An 18580-nucleotide genomic window follows, 5' to 3' on the forward strand; every position below is an offset into this window, starting at 1 on the left:
GAGGCTCACCAGAGCGGAGGTTTTTAAGAGACAGAACACACTTTTCAAAGCTCAAATTCTGCCTCTGCCAGGGCCCAGTGGAAAAGCACTGCAACAGGGCTGCACATGGCACACAGGGACGCACACTGTGTTTACAGTGCATGATTTATGAGAAGATTTCCTTCGCGTGCTGGGAGGAACAGCGTTTCTCAGCTGGGGGCAGACATCCACAGACGTGGATTTATCACCAGCAGCACCTCCGCATACCATTACAGCACAAGTCGTGCTTCTCCATCACCATCCTGGTCACTGCCCAGCGTGGTTTGTGGATGCTGGGAATCAAAGGGGGCTGTCTGGTGGCAGGAGGGGTCGGACAGGGAGGTACTGCTGGCCCCGCTGCTGATTTGAGCTCTAGGGCTCTCACTGCTCGCCCCACGCTATCGTCCTTGCCCATCTTTTCCACATTGTACGTTTAGACAGCAGCACTGCAGGACCTGTGCAGAAATACCAGAACAGTTACCCTGCACACAGATGTTTGGTTTGCATCCCCCATCTTCTCAGCAGCAGTTTCAGTCACATCATGGACAGCTGGGAAGGCCAAAACCAGACTCAGCTCTCGCTGCCCAAGGCCTGGCAGCCCCGCACATCTCTTCGTCCCTCCAGCGAGCGGTGGCTCTTTCGGTCCCAACTGCCTGATGGGGAAGCGAGCGACGAGGAGAAACCCCAAATTTGTAAAGGATGCTGGGCTCTCTGGTGCCACACCAGTGGCAAGGAACTTCATAAGGTCCTTACAAAGGGTGGCCAGATGAGTTTCAACATAGATAAATATAAAATAATGCATGTAAGGAGATGTAATCTAAACAAAACTACACAAATGATCTCAAAGCTGCCAGTCACAAGGCTGAAAGGACCTTGGAGCCAGTGCTGGCAGTCCGGTTTACCAAGTACCAATTCAATTACCAACCCGACTGGAGTTTCCTGCAAAGAAATACCTTGAAGGAAAAGGAAAGTAAGGATGAGGAGAAATCCAAGTTCTGATTGCATATTTTCTCCTCTTTTGCAGATTTGTTTACCATTTCTAATAAAAATAAAACCAAGTATTCTTGCATTCCAACCAGCTGCAGTGCCTTTCTGAGGAGTATTACTAATCACCACAATTTGCAAGGGCCGTAAACTGCGCAGGAATTCGTGGTGGAGCCCAGAGGAAACTGCTGCTCCCTCCGGTCCCTGGAATCCTCACAGCCGGCGAGACCAACCAGCTGCTTCGCTTCTCCCAGGACTGCCCAGCATTGCCCATGTACACAACGTACCTGTGTTAGTATGGAGGACAAATACCGAACTCAGACAGGAAGGACCTGGGAGCACTGCTAGCCCACAGAACGCGCTGACAGCAAGCGTGATTAAATCAGCCCCAAATAATAACTTAGAATCAAGAAGTTTTACTGCCGGAGAGCTTGGAAAGGAGCTTTCCGGATAGCTGCCAGAAACACCTAGGATCATCACTGGTTTGAGATCACTCGAGACATAATCAAACTCAGCAAATTTTCTAAGAACGCAACAAAAAAAAAGAAGTAAGACACCATACAAAACCACAACTGACGGAGCACAGAAATAAAACCATGCTACATTTATAATTTTTCAATCTCTAAGAGTAATTTTTTTTTTCTTAACAGTAGAAGACCTGCATTGAACCTCAGTGATAAATTAGGAACTGCACCAATCCTCTTTAACATAAAAAAGGTTTGGTTTGAAGCAGCATTTGAACATCACTACATTTGTTTGGTTTCAGCAGCTGCCTACAGAATTTACTCCCCATTACCCCCCCGGTAGATTTGCACAGGCTTTTGCTTAATTCGAGGATCTTTCTGGGGCAGAGGTTTGCCCAGCACCACCTCTGCTCCCCCAGCAGATTAGGGAACCGCACAGCAGTCTCCGCTGTGTTCCACTCCGCAGCATCTTTCATCCCAGTCACCTTTTAAGCTCCTTATCTGATCTGCCTCTGCCACAAGCACCTCTTAAGTCCTCAGCCCTTCCTCTAGTAGCTCCCCTGATACAGAGGCTTTTAACCTTTACAAAGCAGCTCAGCCCTGCCAGCTTTAAGAGCAGAAAACCGACTGCCAACAAGCGATGTTTTTCTAGCTGTATCTTCTTCCAACCTTTCTCCTCCCTTCCCATCACTTCAGGCTCTTGAAGGACATTTTTTTATAGAAGTCTTTATATGCTCATAAATTCCTAAATATTCTGAATTACAGCAGCCTCTTGAGCTCCCCTCACTCTATCCCCCCCCAAAAAAACCCCACCAACAAAATAAATCCCATGAAAACACAAGCCCAAGGGGTTCAACTTTTGGATTGGGGTGACGTTTCCTGTAACTCGCTGGTGTAAGTTGTCCGGTATCTCAGTTTAGAAGGAAGAAATTGCTAGCATTTTGTTGCAGTCAAGCTTGTTAATTTTTCTCCTCTTCCTCTAGCTTATGTACTTAACGCATATGCAACAACCCCCAACCCACAGGGAATTTACAGTTGACTATATTTTTGCAGGTATTTAAAGGAATCTTTTTAAGTTCTACGTTCAGAGAACAACCCATCAAAAATGCCGAGCGAGCCGAGAGAACTGAGGCATGTTACTGTGCAGGATTTTCCTGTTACGGCTACAAAAGGACTGGGAACACAGGCTAAGTGAAAGGAAAGGTCAAGAACTACTGCCTCGCACACCAACTGATGTTGCCATAATTTATTGGTTGCTGATTTAGATCAGTTTATATATGTAACATGCAAGATGAAGAAAATCAATTGTTTATTACAAAAATATGGATATCACACAGCTCAACATCTATGAATGGCAAATCCAAATCAAGTCTCAGTGCTGGTAGCAAATGATGCACCTACCAATTTTTTTCTCTCTAGTAAAAAGAATTACTTTATTTATGACTAAAAAGCACACAGATGACTCAACACATTAAATATTTAATTAAACCTGTTTGATAACTTGATTACAGCCAGAGAATCTGCTCAGCTGCAGTAGCACAAGAGAACACGGAGCCAGCGAGGAAAGGTGGAACTGCTCTACTACGAAACATGCTTTAGCATGAAGTGGGAAAGCCCTGCTTGAACTACAATTCATCTGGAGAGGACAGGCCAGTCAGCACACAATCCCAAAATCCAACTGTATTTCAAAGTCACCAGTTTCTCTGGGTCTTCACTCGGTCATTTCTGGTTTGAAAGAGGTGGCAGAACCTTCATTCGGAAGGCACCACAGGCATCCCCATGTCCACGAGCCGACAGACGAGGCTCTAGGAACACGTCCCCTCCTACTGCAATTCAGCACAGGTTGGGTGTGCATCGACCCACTGCAGCGCTTCGTCCAGGTATCGGGGAAAGGAGCAAAGGGTACCTCACCAGCAGCCTCACCATTACTAACCAATAAATGATGCGGGGAAAAAACTCAACCCACGTCTCTTGCAGCAGAATTTTGTGCTCAATACTACATACCTTGCTATGGCATAAACTCAAACGGAACTTCCATTAAAAACAGTAGGAGCTAAAAGTGCAGCGCTTAATATAATTATTCCCATTTTTATACTTTGCTGAGCTATTTAGATGATGTCTTTTCACACCATTCTCAGAGGTCATTATTTGGGAATTCAAAGAGCTTGAACTCCCGATTTCTCCAACAGGAAACCACAAGAGAAAACCGATTAAAGCAAATTAAAAAAAAAAAATCAAATGCCCAGCATATTTTAAGTCACAGAAATTAAAAGCAGAAGTGTATCTTGTTTTTTAAATGACATCTTATCAGGATCTTTGTTTTATGTTGAGTTGAGAGCATAAATGCACCTAACGATTTTTTCTAAGGCTTCTTCCAGTTAATTGGTAGCATTTTCCTTTAAAAAAGTGGTTTGTTTATTTTCCTTTTCACATCCTAAATTAGTATTTGTATTAGCAACAGGTTGCAATAAGTCTTATTCTCAGCCAGGCTGTAGTATAGCAGAGTGTATTGTTCTTTTCCAAGCATCAGTTGCTCGGTTTTCTAGGAGTTTTTCACAAGGATGGCTAAGGTTTGCAGCGCTGGACAAAGCGTGGATAGAGACAGACATCTCGGATATGGTGTCTGTTCAGAATCCAGGTTAGGAACCGTTCTAATCCCAAACCATAGCCACCATGAGGGCACGTGCCATATTTTCTCTGTGAAATTAAAATCAGAGAGTAGATATTAAACATTTTCTTGTTATTTATATTATAATTGCAGTAATACCACCAGAAAAACCCCACAAAACCATTCCAAGATTATTTTCTGAAAGATGAGGAAAACAGACTGTGCTCTTTTCAGGCAAGACACTTGTGTTTAGTTGTCCTGAGTTTCCTGAGGCAGTGTAAGGACAAGAAGAGGAAAATGGAAGGTGAAAGAGAAAGTCTTAACGATTCTTTTTCGGCCACCTCCTTTCCCCCTCCCGTTACACTAGCTACAGCTCAGCCATTCAAGCCTGTGAAGATCAAGCTTTTTATGTACCCAGAACCACTGCAGAAGTCATTACAAGAGGAGCACACCCGCACAGCCCAGGCTAAGGCAGGGGATCTGGTAAGGGCAGCGAGCAACCGCAGCAAACAGCAGCGATTCTAACCAAATGCAAACTCCTACCCATTGCTTTTTGCCAGTGGTTAAATGACTATCTACTTTGGGCCACCAAAAATGTTTCCAATTTAGACTGCATCATCTCAAGAACAGTTTAAAAAAAATAAAATCAACTATCGTATGTGACAAGCAGCACATCTAATCTGTTTCACAAACCTGGTCAGTGTACCAGTAGTACGGCGTGGGATCGATGCCCTCTCTCCTGTAGCCTTCAAGTAGCTCCTCACTATCCCAGGTACGCATGGAGCCTCCAACGATCTCACCAACATTAGGCATCAGCACATCAACCTACAACACGAGATCAAACTATTACGATTAAGCTGCCTGCAGGAGGGGGAGGAAAAATCGCCCAAACTTAACACTGTATTCCCATAACACATTTTACCACATAATTTTAATTCTCTGTGACAGGAAGGAAGGCAATTCCTTCTGGACCCAACTTATAGATGGAATAAACTAACTGACTAGGTTAACCTCTAATACTCTTGGCTACACTCAACTGTAAAAATAACACCAAAACCCAACAACAACATTAAAAAAAAAACCCCACCAAAACTCCCAAAACACTCCCCCAAAACCCCACAAACACAGCAGCGCCCCTAACAAGCACCCCTGCCCCTGGCTGCCAGACAGCCAGTCTTCAGACAATACAGTCTCCGAGAAGCCAGAGAAGTACTGCCAAGAGACTAGCACGTACCCGAGGTGGGAGAAGAGCATGCTCACTATGATCTACCCACATTTTATTAGCACTTCAGAGTTGCTGTGTTTATTTCTGTAGGCTCAACAAGCCGCGCCAAGAGACACCCAACCCAAAACCCGGGAAGAGTCCTCCACGATATTCCCATAGTACTGACTCATTCTGTGCTCACTCACGCTGACGCTCCCCATTCCGCTTAGAGGCCTGCAACGCTACGTGAAACACCAACTCACAGACTCGGTAAGCCGGGAATCGTCATGGCAGCGCTGCATATAGAAAGACTTGATCTCCGCAGGAAATCGGCACAACAAGATGGGCTCATTAATGGTGTCTGTCATCAGCCTCTCAGGAGCTTCAGGAATATCCTAAGGTTAAAGAAGGCTTTATTAATATTTAAAACCAAAACCACTCCAATACCTTGAGTCCCACATGTATCAGGCATGAAACAAAGACAGTTTCAGACCACATGTATCCGCACATTCATCCTATACACCTATATTTTTAAAACAAACTTATCCTAGAAAAAAATATATTTAAGAACATAAATAGCAGGGGAAAAATATCTGTTCAATTAAAATCCAAGTCTTCCCAATGTTTCTGACAGAAATCTGAGGAAAAACCTAACCTGAAATGCAGACTTCCCAAACAACCAGCAAACACTGAAGAGCCTTATCTCCTTTCTCCCCAATACCGTTTTCCACAAACCTCAAGACTAAGAAGTTTCAGTGTTTTCTTGTTATGTATATGGGCTATTTCTAAAAACCTCAACTGATGAGTTACACAGAGGAGCCTAGTGTTATTTAGGTTAAAGTTTTCAGACTGAAATTTGATAACCTGTGAAACACCTAGCAGAAGTTTCATTTTGATTAATTCAGCAATTTTACTGTTTAAAACTGGGGAGAAGTGAAGGATGGCACCAGTTACACTGACAGGCAGGGAACATCAGTGATGATGTGATCACGGCTTGTTAAACTATCCCTGAAAGGTTTAATTTAAACTTCTATTGCACCAATGGTGTCACGCTTTTCTTAGATTCCGAGTTAAAGTCAGAAGATTAGATTTTTTCTTTCATAGGAGATGACAGCCATACCTGTTACTTGTTTTAATCCAACCCCACACTGCACTGCAGCACTGACTGCCATGGAAAGGGGGCCGGAGGAGCCACTAGAGCACGCACAGCAAGGAAAACGCAAGGAACACGGGCCTTGTGCAAGGGCAGCTCACAAAGCACGTATTAGCCCACAATGGGGGCAGGCAGGGAAGAATCCTTATTTCCCTCCGGAACCTTCAGTTCAGGGCAGTTTGAAGGCCCTTCCCTCCCTTCATCTCTGTCATCTTTGATACAAATGGGAAAAGCAGTAACAGCAAAAAACCCAACACATCTGTTTTGAGCTGCCAAGGTTCCCCCAGAATACGCTGTGCAGACTTTGAAGTTTAACAATTGTATGATCTCCTCCTAAAAATCTCATTTGTCTTAAATCCTTTGATGACTGTGGCTACAGCATCAAGTCCTCTTGAGATTCAAATCACTTTGCCTTGCATGTTGGAGAAGAGCAAGACAGAACAGACGGACAGATGACAACACAGATTTTGATTCCAACGTTCAAAGACATCACGTGAAAACCCACCCCACGCTTGCCTTCCCCAATACGACATCACTACACCTGCCAGCACAGTCCAGACAAAAATCCAGGCCTTGCTGAAGTTTACAGCAAAACTCCCTTTAACTTACATGGGACTACAATTTCACACCTTCCCGCTACCATTCCACACAAACCACACCTGAGTTACACACCGACAGTACACCCAATAGCACCACGGGCCAAACATGCTGTTCTTCACGGGACTTGCACACCCTTAGTGCGGGGCAGGGGGATTTTCTTTGGTTGTAATTCCTACAGAGGCTCAGAAAGACTTACTTCTCCAAACTCATAGTAAGTGCCATCTTCCTTCTTCACATCGTGTTCCTTTAACCACTCAATGGCTTCAGTATAGTTCATTCGTCGGAAAGGACGTTTAGGGGGCTGGAAGCCCTGTAAATCAGAGTAGACAGTTGAAGAGTACCAGTTTTAAAGAATACTACCTTTCTAGTTAATCAGCAAGTCCACTTCCAGGCTTGAAGCACACACACTACTCTTTCCAGCTCATACATCAACAATTACTTAATAAATAAATAAACAAACAAACAAATCAAGCTCAGTACTAAAAAGCAAGAACCAAACCCAACCATCTTCCAAGCCCAGTAAAGCTCACAGAAAAGAAGCTGAGAAAGATGGCAGGAGAGAAGGCAGGAAGAATTTTCAAAGCTGTTTCCTTTTCTGGACAAATTCGTTGCATGCGCAGGTGTTTCAAACTCAGCCATTAGCAGAGGTTCACTCGCAAGGCCACAGAAGAACATTTTTGTTTCCCTGCGCACAGATTGGCTTCAGAACCCGCCTTTGTGAGGGGGGTTGTGCTTCTGCTGTCTCCTACCTCCTGCCCCCGCCTCAGCCCAAATTTAAAACTGAACCTCCCAGTGTTTATCAGGAAAACAGCACAAAATAAGAGATGACTGAAATTCTATGCGTTCTGAGAGAAAAGCTAGCGACAGAAATAAAGTCAGCAGTCTCTTAAAGCCATCTTCTTTGCAAAGGCACCAGAAGACAAAGGGTCTCTAACAAATGAAAATAGCTTTACAGAGCTCCACATTCCAGGGTAGAAAGTAAAACACCAGTTGTTTCATTGCTCCCTTGTGCTCAATCTGCAAGTACCAGCCGATCAATATTACGAGCTCTGGGTTAGAGGGGTTTATTCCACTGGTACAGTGCACATTGCAATAAATCCCAGCACACTGGGATAATCCCAGCACTCCTGCAACTCGCTGGCAGGGAGCTTCTTCCCCCACAGCCCCCTGCTTCTAGAAGAGTCATTACCAGCCTTGCAGCATTTTCATTCTTTTGACGTTATTTAGTATTTTTTCTTATTATTAGTAATAGTAAGCAAGCAGAGCTCGCTGCCATGCCCTGCCTTCCCCAGATGAACATGCTGATCAGGAAAGGCTAAAGATTATATTTTCTTGGCTATTCCCGACTGTTCCCCATTGTGCCTACCGGGTTGAGGTCATACAGTAAGCTTGATGCAGGTGATTTCAAGACTCTGTCCACTACGTCACAAACCAAGCTCTCCAGACGGTCCAATAAATCCTCGAAAGTTATAAAAGGACATTCAGCTTCAATGTGAGTGTATCTGAAACACAAAGTCATGCGGTTACAAAACCATGCACAAGCAACAGATCTTTAGTTATGAAAAAATTCTCACGAGAAAAAGCCCCCACAACCCAAGAATACACACTTTTGTCCCCCTTTTCATTTCTCCCACTTCTACACCGTAAAGAAAATGAAGCCATAAAAAAAAAAAAAGACAACAGCATGAACTGATGAATTGTATTTTCTAAAGAGACAAAGCTTCCTAAAAATGTATGAGCTCTGTTTCGCCCAGATCTTCCTTGACTAAATGTCAACGTATTATGACCAGCTGGACGTTCACGGAGACAAGGTATTATCTCCCACCCCCAAACAGACTTTTGCTCAGTCCTTCTGCATCAGCATTATGTTGTCTGCTCACTGTACGTTCTGTCATCCAACCGCCCGCCACCCCCCGCTTTATAAATTCACTTCTACATAAAGAGCAAAGAAGTATACTCTGTCCATACTCTGCCAAGTGCCTGCGGGTCCTGGACTGCTCAGCTCTGTATGACTGAGCAACACAGAAGACATCTCCTAACGCTGGAATGCAGGTCTCCAGATAGAGCTGGGACGATTGCGTCAAGTATGCCTCTTCACCAAAATAGTCCAATTTGAATAGGGTTGAGCCTCCTTCCACCTGCGTCTGGACTAAAGTTGGCGGAGTGACCTGTTAAAGAACAGGATGTCATTACTTGAGTGAAGAATTAAGGACAATGATGACAACACACAAGAGCAGTGAGGTAAGACACACTCTTCCAGAACATCATCCTACAAAGCCTGTGTACGCACACACACAAGTACTTCAGTCTGATACCCCTCAGCATGTTAAAAAGAGGAACGCGGGCTGTTTGTGAATCACGCTGTAACACTTACACGCCCCAGTGTGTCTACACACCTTTGAGTGTCTATGTCTATGAAAGCAACCAAATAATAGTTTCCTAATATACAGCTTTTCGTTTGCCCCTTTCAGGTCAATTAGAGAGTCTACAGTTTTTCCAGGAAAAAGATGGCCTTGAAGCCAGGACATTCAAGTAGTCATTTGCTGACAAAGGAAAATATACTTACTTCATAATATCCATTGGCAAAGAAATGATCCCTGAAGGCCTGTACTACCATGGAGCGCACCTTGAAGATTTTGGACATATTCTCCCCTCGAATCATCATATGCCTGTTGTTAAGCTGCACATCAACCTCCGAATCCTCATTGAGCAGATTGTCAGCCCCTCCTGCGGGGGCCAGACCAATAAGCTCCCAGTAATCACAGTTCAGCTCGTGGCCTCCTGGAGCCTGCCAATTTGAGGAGAAAGAAAAATTTCAGAAGCCCACTTTTTGCCCCTTGGATGTCAACATCTTTGTACTATTTGAGCCAGGTTCTCCTGCTGCATAGCAAACTTCAAACAAGTTGAAAAAGCTTGCTTAGATCACAGCAGAGGAAGAACTAGCTCGCTACGGTACCTCTGAGTTTCTTGGTCAGACGCCCGAACAATCAATCTCTCTGCACCAGGCAGCACCTCGCCCCAGTGTGAAAAGAGCAGTTCCATGCCGGCTAATCTCCCCTGCCCTATCTGCTGCCCCGCAGCAAGCGGAGGTGTGTCCCCACGCCAGGCTCAGCCCTGCCCAGGTGCAGAACAGACCTCTCCATTTCTGGTCTCACCAGCTCCCCCGTGTGGGTCACACTCCGCTTCTCTCCCATAAAATGGTATTTTTTCATTCACGGTATTTTCAGGGTATAAACGCAGATTTTCAAAATCTAATCAACAGATTCTTACAAATCTGGTGAGTTTGTTCCATAAAAGCATTGCATCATTGTGATGAGACATGAAAACACGATGCGTTCTCGATGTTCGAAACACTGTGAGCAGTACCATACCGTGAGCAGAACAGTCACACAGTTCATCTGTCACACTGAACTGGGGGGGGACAGCAGCAGCTTTGGGAGGTTTGTTCTTTTCTCTAAACCAAATTCCCTCCGAAATAATCTAATTATTTCCACCTCTGCTTCTCCATCCATCAGGAAAGTGATAAACTGTTGAAGGGAGGGAGAACGCAAACACGCCAACTCCCGTACCTGCTTGCCTTCTGGAACAAGGTTGAGCGTACCGTACACTGCAACACTGCTCTCCGTAGAGAGAATTAGCCCGTTGTAACACTGACACTACAGAGAGAAAAAGAAACAAAGGCATGGTTACAGTAATTCTCTATGTTTCCTATGACATATATTGCAGTAACAGACACGATTAACTCATAGTCACTTATAAATAGTTCTCACACTGACAAAAAACTCTAGTGGCAGGAGGTACAACTTAACAACCATACAACTTAATCAGTAGGTTTAGGAGAACTTCCAAATGTCTATATAAAAGGAAAACAGATGAGGTATGAGCACTTTGCTTATTTAATGACAGAACATAATTAAATCATCACAACTTACCAGATCATCTGACAGGACACACTGAAGAAAACCTGTGCCATCTCTCAAAACAACAAACATCAAATTCTTTCCTAGTTAGAAAGAGAAGAAAAAAACCCCAGAGAGTCTCAGCTTTATTCACAGATCCATCCGAACAGACAGCATTGGGACAGTATGTCCCAAGACATATTAATCACTGATATGGAGATCATTAAGGGATGGTGATCACATTCTTCCATTTTAAAAAACAAAAATGCTCCAGGTAAACACCAAATCATTAGCACCGTCACGGAAGCCTTTCACAGAGCTGCGTTCTGTATAACAAGTTAAAGTAAGTTTCAACAGACATCAAGAGCAAAGCCTGCTCCATCCTCAACAGGGTTGAGACTGTTTGGCCGCGACATAGCCTCAGACGTCCCGAGGGACTACGAGTCCGCATGCAGAAATGCTGAACGCACAGGCCCAGGGTACACCTAACACAGATGAAGTGATGTCACCCTGCTCACCCACCTCTCTGCAAAAGCATCTACTTACAACAAGAATTTGCTAGAAACTGCTCGTGATATCCAGGATCCACAACCGCTTCGTCAAGTTCTTCAGTGATAATTTGAACCAACACCTGGGGAGTCAGAACTACCTCTGCCTTGCACTTCCACCCCCCAGCCAAGGCCGCTGTGCTGACCAGAATGCCCACCGCTCTGATAGCAGGTATTACTCCCTAAATTTATTTTAGAAGTCATGCTACTTTATATAACTTCAAAATTCCAATTTGCTGATTTCACTACTAGTTAGCTCCTCAGTTTGCAGGAACAGTTTAAAACACAAACCAAGTCTTCTTCTGAAGAAATTCTGCGGGACTGGCCTCCGAACTGACAATCCCATATGATTTCAACTAGGAAGCGTCTATATGCTCATACATCATGCAGTGTTTTCAGTGTTGTAGCAACCACTGTGATAAACCAAAGGCGGCACCTAATTGGTGGTTTAAAAATGTAAGAATAGGTGCTGTCTGATTCATATAAAGCATCCAAATTCTGACGGCTACCGAATGTGTTCCATCTCTCTGCACAGGTTCAGTAACTTCTAAACGCCTGTGGTTTACCTTGTCTCCGTAATCTGTGAATCCAGCCAAAAATCTTCACTCTCTGGCCTCTGTAAGCCTTCAGAGCATCAATCTTCACCTGTAAAGCAGGGGATAAAAGCAATCAAATAAGAGAGACGATTCACCATTTAGATGGTGTTTCTCGCATAATTACTTAAAATACAAGTGTATAGGACACCTCCCTCCCCAAAACTCCTCCCAGAAGCACCTGAAGCAAAGTCCCACCCAGTAAGCACAGCTGTCAATACTGAACAGCTGTTTAGTAAGGAAAGAGTATTTTAGCGAGTTATATCGCAGGCAGTACATTCAGACAGCATTTCCAGAGTCCATAAACCCAATGGGCACCTTCAAAACGGATCATGGCTGAGGCAGTTAAAGCCTGCTACAGTGCACCGGTGTAGAAGAGACTGTGATTTCAGCACAGCTGGGCCCGGCTGCCCCTTTCCCAAAGAGCAGCCATGAGAGCGCAGGGCTCCAATCAAAACCACCTTCTACACGTGTATTAGAAACCCCTTCTACACAGGGTCCACCCAAAATCCCGTCGCAGAGCGGCACACGTAGTATCTGCTGACTAAGCAAAGGACTGCACCAAACCACCAAATCCAGCAGCACCCTCCAACAGCCAAATAAGAACGTGCCTCAATAACTTATTACACACAAGGCAAAACTAACAAACTTTCTAAAACAGAAGTATGGTCTCTACCAGCAGACAAACACAGACACAGAGAAGTCTGATGCGTGAACTAAGGTTCAGATACCCACCAAGTGCATAAGAAAGACTGAAGTCTATGTCCTAGAGGACACGGATAACCAGAAAAACAAAGTTGCATTTATGGGCAGCAAAAAGAGAGTGGCCTTCAACAGCTGCCAGAGCCAGAAAGCAGAGACAGGCCCTATCTTTGTGCAGACAAGACGCTCTAACACAGGCCATGTATCAAGCACACTGGATCTTACACATTTTGGCTCCGGAAGACTAGGATCATTCTTGATAACAACTTTTTTAGCTTCCTCCAGGTTCTTCTCTCTTCTCAAGAGATCTTCTGCCTGGTGTAAAAAAAAAAAAAAAAAAAAAAAAAGTATTAAACAGCTGTAACCAGGCTTTGTGAGATTCCCACTCTTTACAATTACTGATGAAGAACATTTCTTCACACCAGTAAGAACAAACGGAAGCTTTTTTGGAGGGGTGGGAATGACAACAATGCTGCTTAATTGTTTTGGAAAAAAAATGTGGTATCCTTCCTCCAACTTAGCACCACCTGCAACCTACCTCCTTCTTCTCCTTGGCTTCATTCTTCATTTGTTCCCTGTGCCACAGTTTTTTGACATTTTTCATCTGTGACTTTGAAATAATGGCCCATCTCTAAATGAATCCAAGAAGAGAGCAGAAGATAAAAGATTACATTTGTGTCCCTTCACACAAAAGAGCATTCAATAATTTCTACTAGGAAGCTCTAATGCTACAGTACCTCATTTTCTTTTTGTGAATCCACATAAATAGTAGGAAACGGTTCCTTTCCTGCTGTCATCAAGGCCTAAAAAGGGGAAGAAAACAACAGAATCAATGGCACTGCAAGCGAACTGAATCATCCTTACAGAGACCGAGCAGATATCCTACTTCTGATCCTGCTGCTCAGAGCTGCAAGAACAGGTATAAAATTTACACTGGAAATACAGGCCAATCACTTGAAACTAAAGTGCAGGTGTGGCGGTGTGCTCTCCCGTTTTCCCCCCCGGCTCCTGCTCGAGCCATGGCCATCAGCAGGAGTTGTTATGGGTTGCGCTTGAACTGTGGGAGACGGCCAGCAACATAACCAAAACCCTGTCTGGAGTGGGAACCTGGGTATCTTGTTCCCATGAGAATATGGCTATAGGTCAATTCTCTTACTCCATAAACAGTGGACAGCCCAAGAGCCCTTTGTGCTCTCCTGCACGGCAGCGGCTGCACACCAGGATCTCCCCTTGAGTGGGGACGCTCGCTTAAGGTTCTTCTCCTCGAGGCTGAGAGATTCCTTGCCGCAACAGATTCTCGGTAAGTGACTAATAGCATGCTAAACTTTGAAATCTTAGCTAAGGGATCTAAGGATTGATTGCGCATATAGAATCCTTTAGACATAAACTGTTGACCAAGTCTGGGACTAGGATTGGATCCAGCCGCAGCCAGACTCCTCTCTGAGAAGGAGTTTAGAAAGCCAGGGGGTCCTTTCTGAACCTCGTGACTCAACAGGAGGGTCTCCCTCAGAGCCTGTCTGACCCCGGCCTCTATGCAGCAAATAATCAAGTGTGCCCTGGCATGGAATCTCATAAAACGCTGTCACATTCACTGCTAACTTTGTTAAATCACTGTTTTATGTTAATAAACATTTCACTACTACTTCTCTCTTACAAGTGAAGTTAGTCACTCCGCCCGCAACACCTGGCACACTCTTCAAAACAAAGAGCAGGTGTTTTCCAGTTACCTTTAGAACAGTCTTGAACGGTTTCTTTTGTGTCCCATCACCGGTGGAATCGTTGCCCTCTCGTTCAGAAACATACAGCTCTTCTACAATACATGACAAATACAGGCAATTACTAAAAAAGAAATAATCAGCTATGGAAATGTTCAGGAAGAAACTGGAAACACACAAGGACATAAAATCTTCATGGTTAGCAGCAGCAATAAACCTTCAAAACCAACCAGATGGTCAGACAGATAAGAATTATTTAATATTTTCCATTCTAAAAACCAAACCATGCAGTAAGCATGTTATACTGAAGCCTCATGGACTCCCAAGGCACTGAACTCTTGAAGGTCACTGGCTGCGCTTCAGGAACCAAAATGGAAGCAGCGTTTTATATATAAAATATATATATATATAAAAAATATATATAAAATACCTTTTTCTAGGCAAGCAGGGAGATGGTAAACTGAGAAAAGTCAGCGAGTTCAGGCCGACTTTCAGCTCACTTACAGCCCAGAGGCGAATTGCAAATTGAAAGCACAGACAAGGCCACCTCCTCTCGCCAGCGCCGGGCACACGGGCCCTGCACGTCCCCGCCGCCCCCTGCCCAGCTGCTCCCATAGAATCACAGAATCATTTAGGTTGGAAAAGACCCTTGGGATCACCGAGTCCAACCATCAACCCCACTCTACAAAGTTCTCCCCTACACCACATCCCCTAACACCACATCTAAACGAGTCTTAAACACATCCAGGGATGGTGACTCCACCACCTCCCTGGGCAGCCTATTCCAGTGTCTGACCACTCTTTCTGTGAAGAATTTTTTCCTAATGTCCAGCCTAAACCTACCGTGTTGCAGCTTGAAGCCATTCCCTCTTGTTCTATTGCCAATTGCCTGTGAGAAGAGACCAGCCCCAACCTCTCTACAATGGCCTTTCAAGTAGTTGTAGAGAGTGATGAGGTCTCCCCTCAGCCTCCTCTTCCTCAAACTAAACAGTCCCAGCTCCTTCAATCGCTCCTCATCAGATTTATTCTCCAGGCCCTTCACCACCTTTGTTGCCCTCCTCTGCACTCGCTCCAGCACCTCGATATCTCTCTCGTATTGAGGTGCCCAAAACTGGACACAATACTCCAGGGGTGGCCTCACCAGTGCTGAGTACAGGGGGACAATCACCTCCCTCCTTCTGCTGGTCACACCATTTCTAATACAAGCCAGGATGGCCCTCTTGGCCACCTGGGCACACTGCTGGCTCATGTTCAGCCGCGTGTCAATTAGAACCCCCAGGTCCTTTTCTGCCAGGCAGCTCTCCAGCCACACTGCCCCAAGCCTGTAGCGATGCATGGGGTTGTTGTGGCCCAAGTGCAGGACCCGGCACTTGGCCTTGTTGAAGCTCATTCCGTTAGCATTGGCCCATCGGTCCAATCTATCCAAGTCTCTCTGTAGAGCCTCCCTATCCTCATGCAGATCAACACTCCCGCTTAGCTTCGTGTCATCTGCAAACTGGCTGATGATGCACTCTATGTCCTTATCAAGACCATCAATAAAGATGTTAAACAGAAATGGTCCCAACACCGAGCCCTGAGGGACACCACGTGTGACCGGCTGCCAGCTGGATTTAACTCCATTGACCACCACTCTTTGGGGCCGCCCATCCAGCCAGTGCTTGATCCAGCAGATGGTATGCTCATCCAGGCCATGAGCCGCCAGTTTTTCCATGAGAATTCTATGGGGAACAGTGTCAAATGCTTTTCGAAAGTCTAGGTAGACAATGTCCACAGCCTTTCCCTCATCCAATAATCGGGTCATCTTGTCACCGAGGGAAATCGGGTTCGTCAGGCAGGACCTGCCTTTCATAAGCCCATGCTGGCTAGGACTGTTCCCCTGGTTGTCCATTATATGACTCGTAATGGCACTCCGTCAACCTCCGCTCCCAGCTCCCGGGCGCAGCGCCGGTGCAGTCTCCAGGACACACACCGGGGCCCTGGCCCCTACCGGGCCGCCGCTCCACCCTGCCGCGGCGCTGACCGGGGCCACGTCCCCACCCCGTCAAGGCGCACCTCCAGCCCTCCCGCCGCTCCCACGGCGTCCTTCATCCCCACCCGAAACCCGGCCTCCCCTTCCGCCGCCGGCACCGGGCCGGCAGCCGCCCGCCGCCATCTCCCGCCTGCGGCCGAGGTCGCGGCCCGGGCACACCCAGCCGCCCCGCACGGCCCCGCGCCGCCCGCCGGCCTCACCCAGGGCCAGCGCCGCCGTCCGCCCCAGCACCTCTCCCGCCATGGCCGCCGCCGCACTGCCGCAGCCGCCCGCCGGAAGTGCCGTCACGGCGCTTCCACCGCCCTCAGCCAATCCGCCGCAGCCTTGCATCAGCCGCCCGGCCACGGCCCGTGCCTGGGCCCGGCCCTCGGGGCAGGCGGGCGGGTGACAGGGAAGCTGTTGCGAGGAGCAACGAGTGGTGGGGTTCGGGGTTTTTGGCTGTTTTTACAGACCATCCCCATCTGGCTCACGGGGAGAGCCGCTCTCTCCCTCCCCTCTTTAAACTCCTCTCACGCTTCTGTTCTCCCCCGCACGCTCATTAGAAGAGAAGCTGTAAACTTTAGCATATTTATTTGCATTATATTTTTGAAATGTACATTCCATTAAACAAGAGCTGAGTATCATGATTTTTATGATAAAACCATTCCAGTAATCAGCCTTCTTCCGGGAGCTGGACATAGATAAAATAAAAGTGAAACATTCATACCTCTCAACGTGAAGAGTAAAAGTATGTGCAAATGTAAAAAGACTCTCATAAAAACACTTTGTAAGAATGGACTCGCTCACAAGTGAAATAAGTGAGTGTTTTCTAGTTGTCCTTTGACTTGTATCTAAAGGTGAAATGAACAAACTTTTGCCAGCTCAAAGGGCAGCTTTCCAGAGATCAGACATACCTGTTCATAAATACGCTGCGTAAGTAGACACAAATACATTCCAGAGTTGGAAAGAGACGGGCAGAGAAACAAAGAGCAAGCGAGGAAAAAACCCTCTTAACTAGTGACTGGGATCTCTTTATTCCAGGGGAAGTGAAGGAACTGGCTCTGAAAGAGCAATGGCATATCACTCATACTAACGAGGTCTCTCCGTTTAGTGCAGCAAGCTGTCGTCAAATGTTGAAGAAAGAGAAAGGAACAGAAACCGCACCTATGAATGCCAGAATTCCTAATAAAAACCTGAGACTGAAGTTTATCACCGTCTCTATCCTAATCTCAGGCTGTACAAGCTCAGGTGAGAATAGCTCGGGCCCTCTCAAAAGACTGATCGTCTGGTTTGCCATTATGACTGTGCAACATAATGAAATGGCGCACACAAGGTAACTGCTACTTAGCAGTTTGCTTTCAAAGACAAAAAATGAAATGTAGCTGCAGTTTTATACCAACGTATTATTAAAATGTGAAAAAAGTTCGCAATTCCAGGCATCACTTAAAAATAATAAAATAAAATGACAATGCTGGGTTTTCATTCCCTAGCACACATATCCTTCACTTTCGCATTACACAGAAATCAGTCGCACGAGGAGTAGTAGCTCCGCAGAGAACTCCTGACCTTCCTACGTCTCCAGCAGTCCAAAGCCAGGAAGTTCTGCGATAAAACATAAAAATCTTCACATCCTTATGCCATTTGGTTAAAAAAATATCCTGAGTTTGTTTAAAAAAAAAACATTTTGTGCAATTATTGGGATGAAAAGCTTCTCCCCCAAATGCAGTAAATCAGCTTGTTTGACGAGCATCTGTGCCTTGCGTGATGCTGCTGCCCAGCACTGCGTCCAAAGGAGCCCGCTTCTTCCGTATGCTGCGGCCAGAAGCAATGAGATCAGCGTATCCCCGCTGATGGGAGAAGGCGTAGGCAGAACGGCGGCCAGACACCCCTCGGCGAAAAGCGCTCTGCCTGCGCTTCCACTCTTGTTCTTCTGCCACGTATTTCTTGCGGTTCTTCTGAATCTTCATGCATGCAAAGACAGATTAGTTTACGGATTACAAGGGAAAACAGCTTGTTTGCATTTACTATCGCTATATTACAACCCCCTACTTTTTTACATCCCTAAACTGCTTAACAGGAAGGTT

At 45.7% G+C, this 18580-nt stretch overlaps 2 protein-coding genes across 7 annotated transcripts in view; both read right to left on the reverse strand.

The window, feature by feature from the left end:
* Positions 1–2697: 2697 nt before the first annotated feature.
* On the reverse strand, positions 2698–16811 carry NARS1 (asparaginyl-tRNA synthetase 1). Its single transcript, XM_063320638.1, has 15 exons — positions 16718–16811; positions 14501–14583; positions 13511–13576; positions 13312–13404; positions 12999–13088; positions 12045–12123; positions 10964–11034; positions 10601–10687; positions 9598–9819; positions 9000–9199; positions 8398–8533; positions 7228–7341; positions 5542–5673; positions 4768–4899; positions 2698–4163 (listed from the first exon to the last, which is right to left on the reverse strand). Exons 1-15 carry the CDS (start codon positions 16758–16760, stop codon positions 4032–4034), a joined length of 1680 nt encoding a protein of 559 aa, XP_063176708.1. The 5' UTR covers positions 16761–16811; the 3' UTR covers positions 2698–4031.
* Positions 16812–17089: 278 nt separating this feature from the next.
* The window catches only part of ATP8B1 (ATPase phospholipid transporting 8B1), a 39017-nt gene continuing 37526 nt past the window's right edge, over positions 17090–18580 (reverse strand). For all 6 annotated transcript variants that reach the window (XM_063320569.1, XM_063320572.1, XM_063320574.1 and 3 more), the window contains one exon: positions 17090–18457. In XM_063320569.1, coding sequence (XP_063176639.1) covers positions 18227–18457 — 231 coding nt within the window. In that variant the 3' untranslated portion in view covers positions 17090–18226. The remainder of the gene's footprint in view (positions 18458–18580) is intronic.

This window comes from Chroicocephalus ridibundus, chromosome Z (genome assembly GCF_963924245.1).
Source record: "Chroicocephalus ridibundus chromosome Z, bChrRid1.1, whole genome shotgun sequence".
Taxonomy (NCBI): Eukaryota; Metazoa; Chordata; class Aves; order Charadriiformes; family Laridae; genus Chroicocephalus; species Chroicocephalus ridibundus.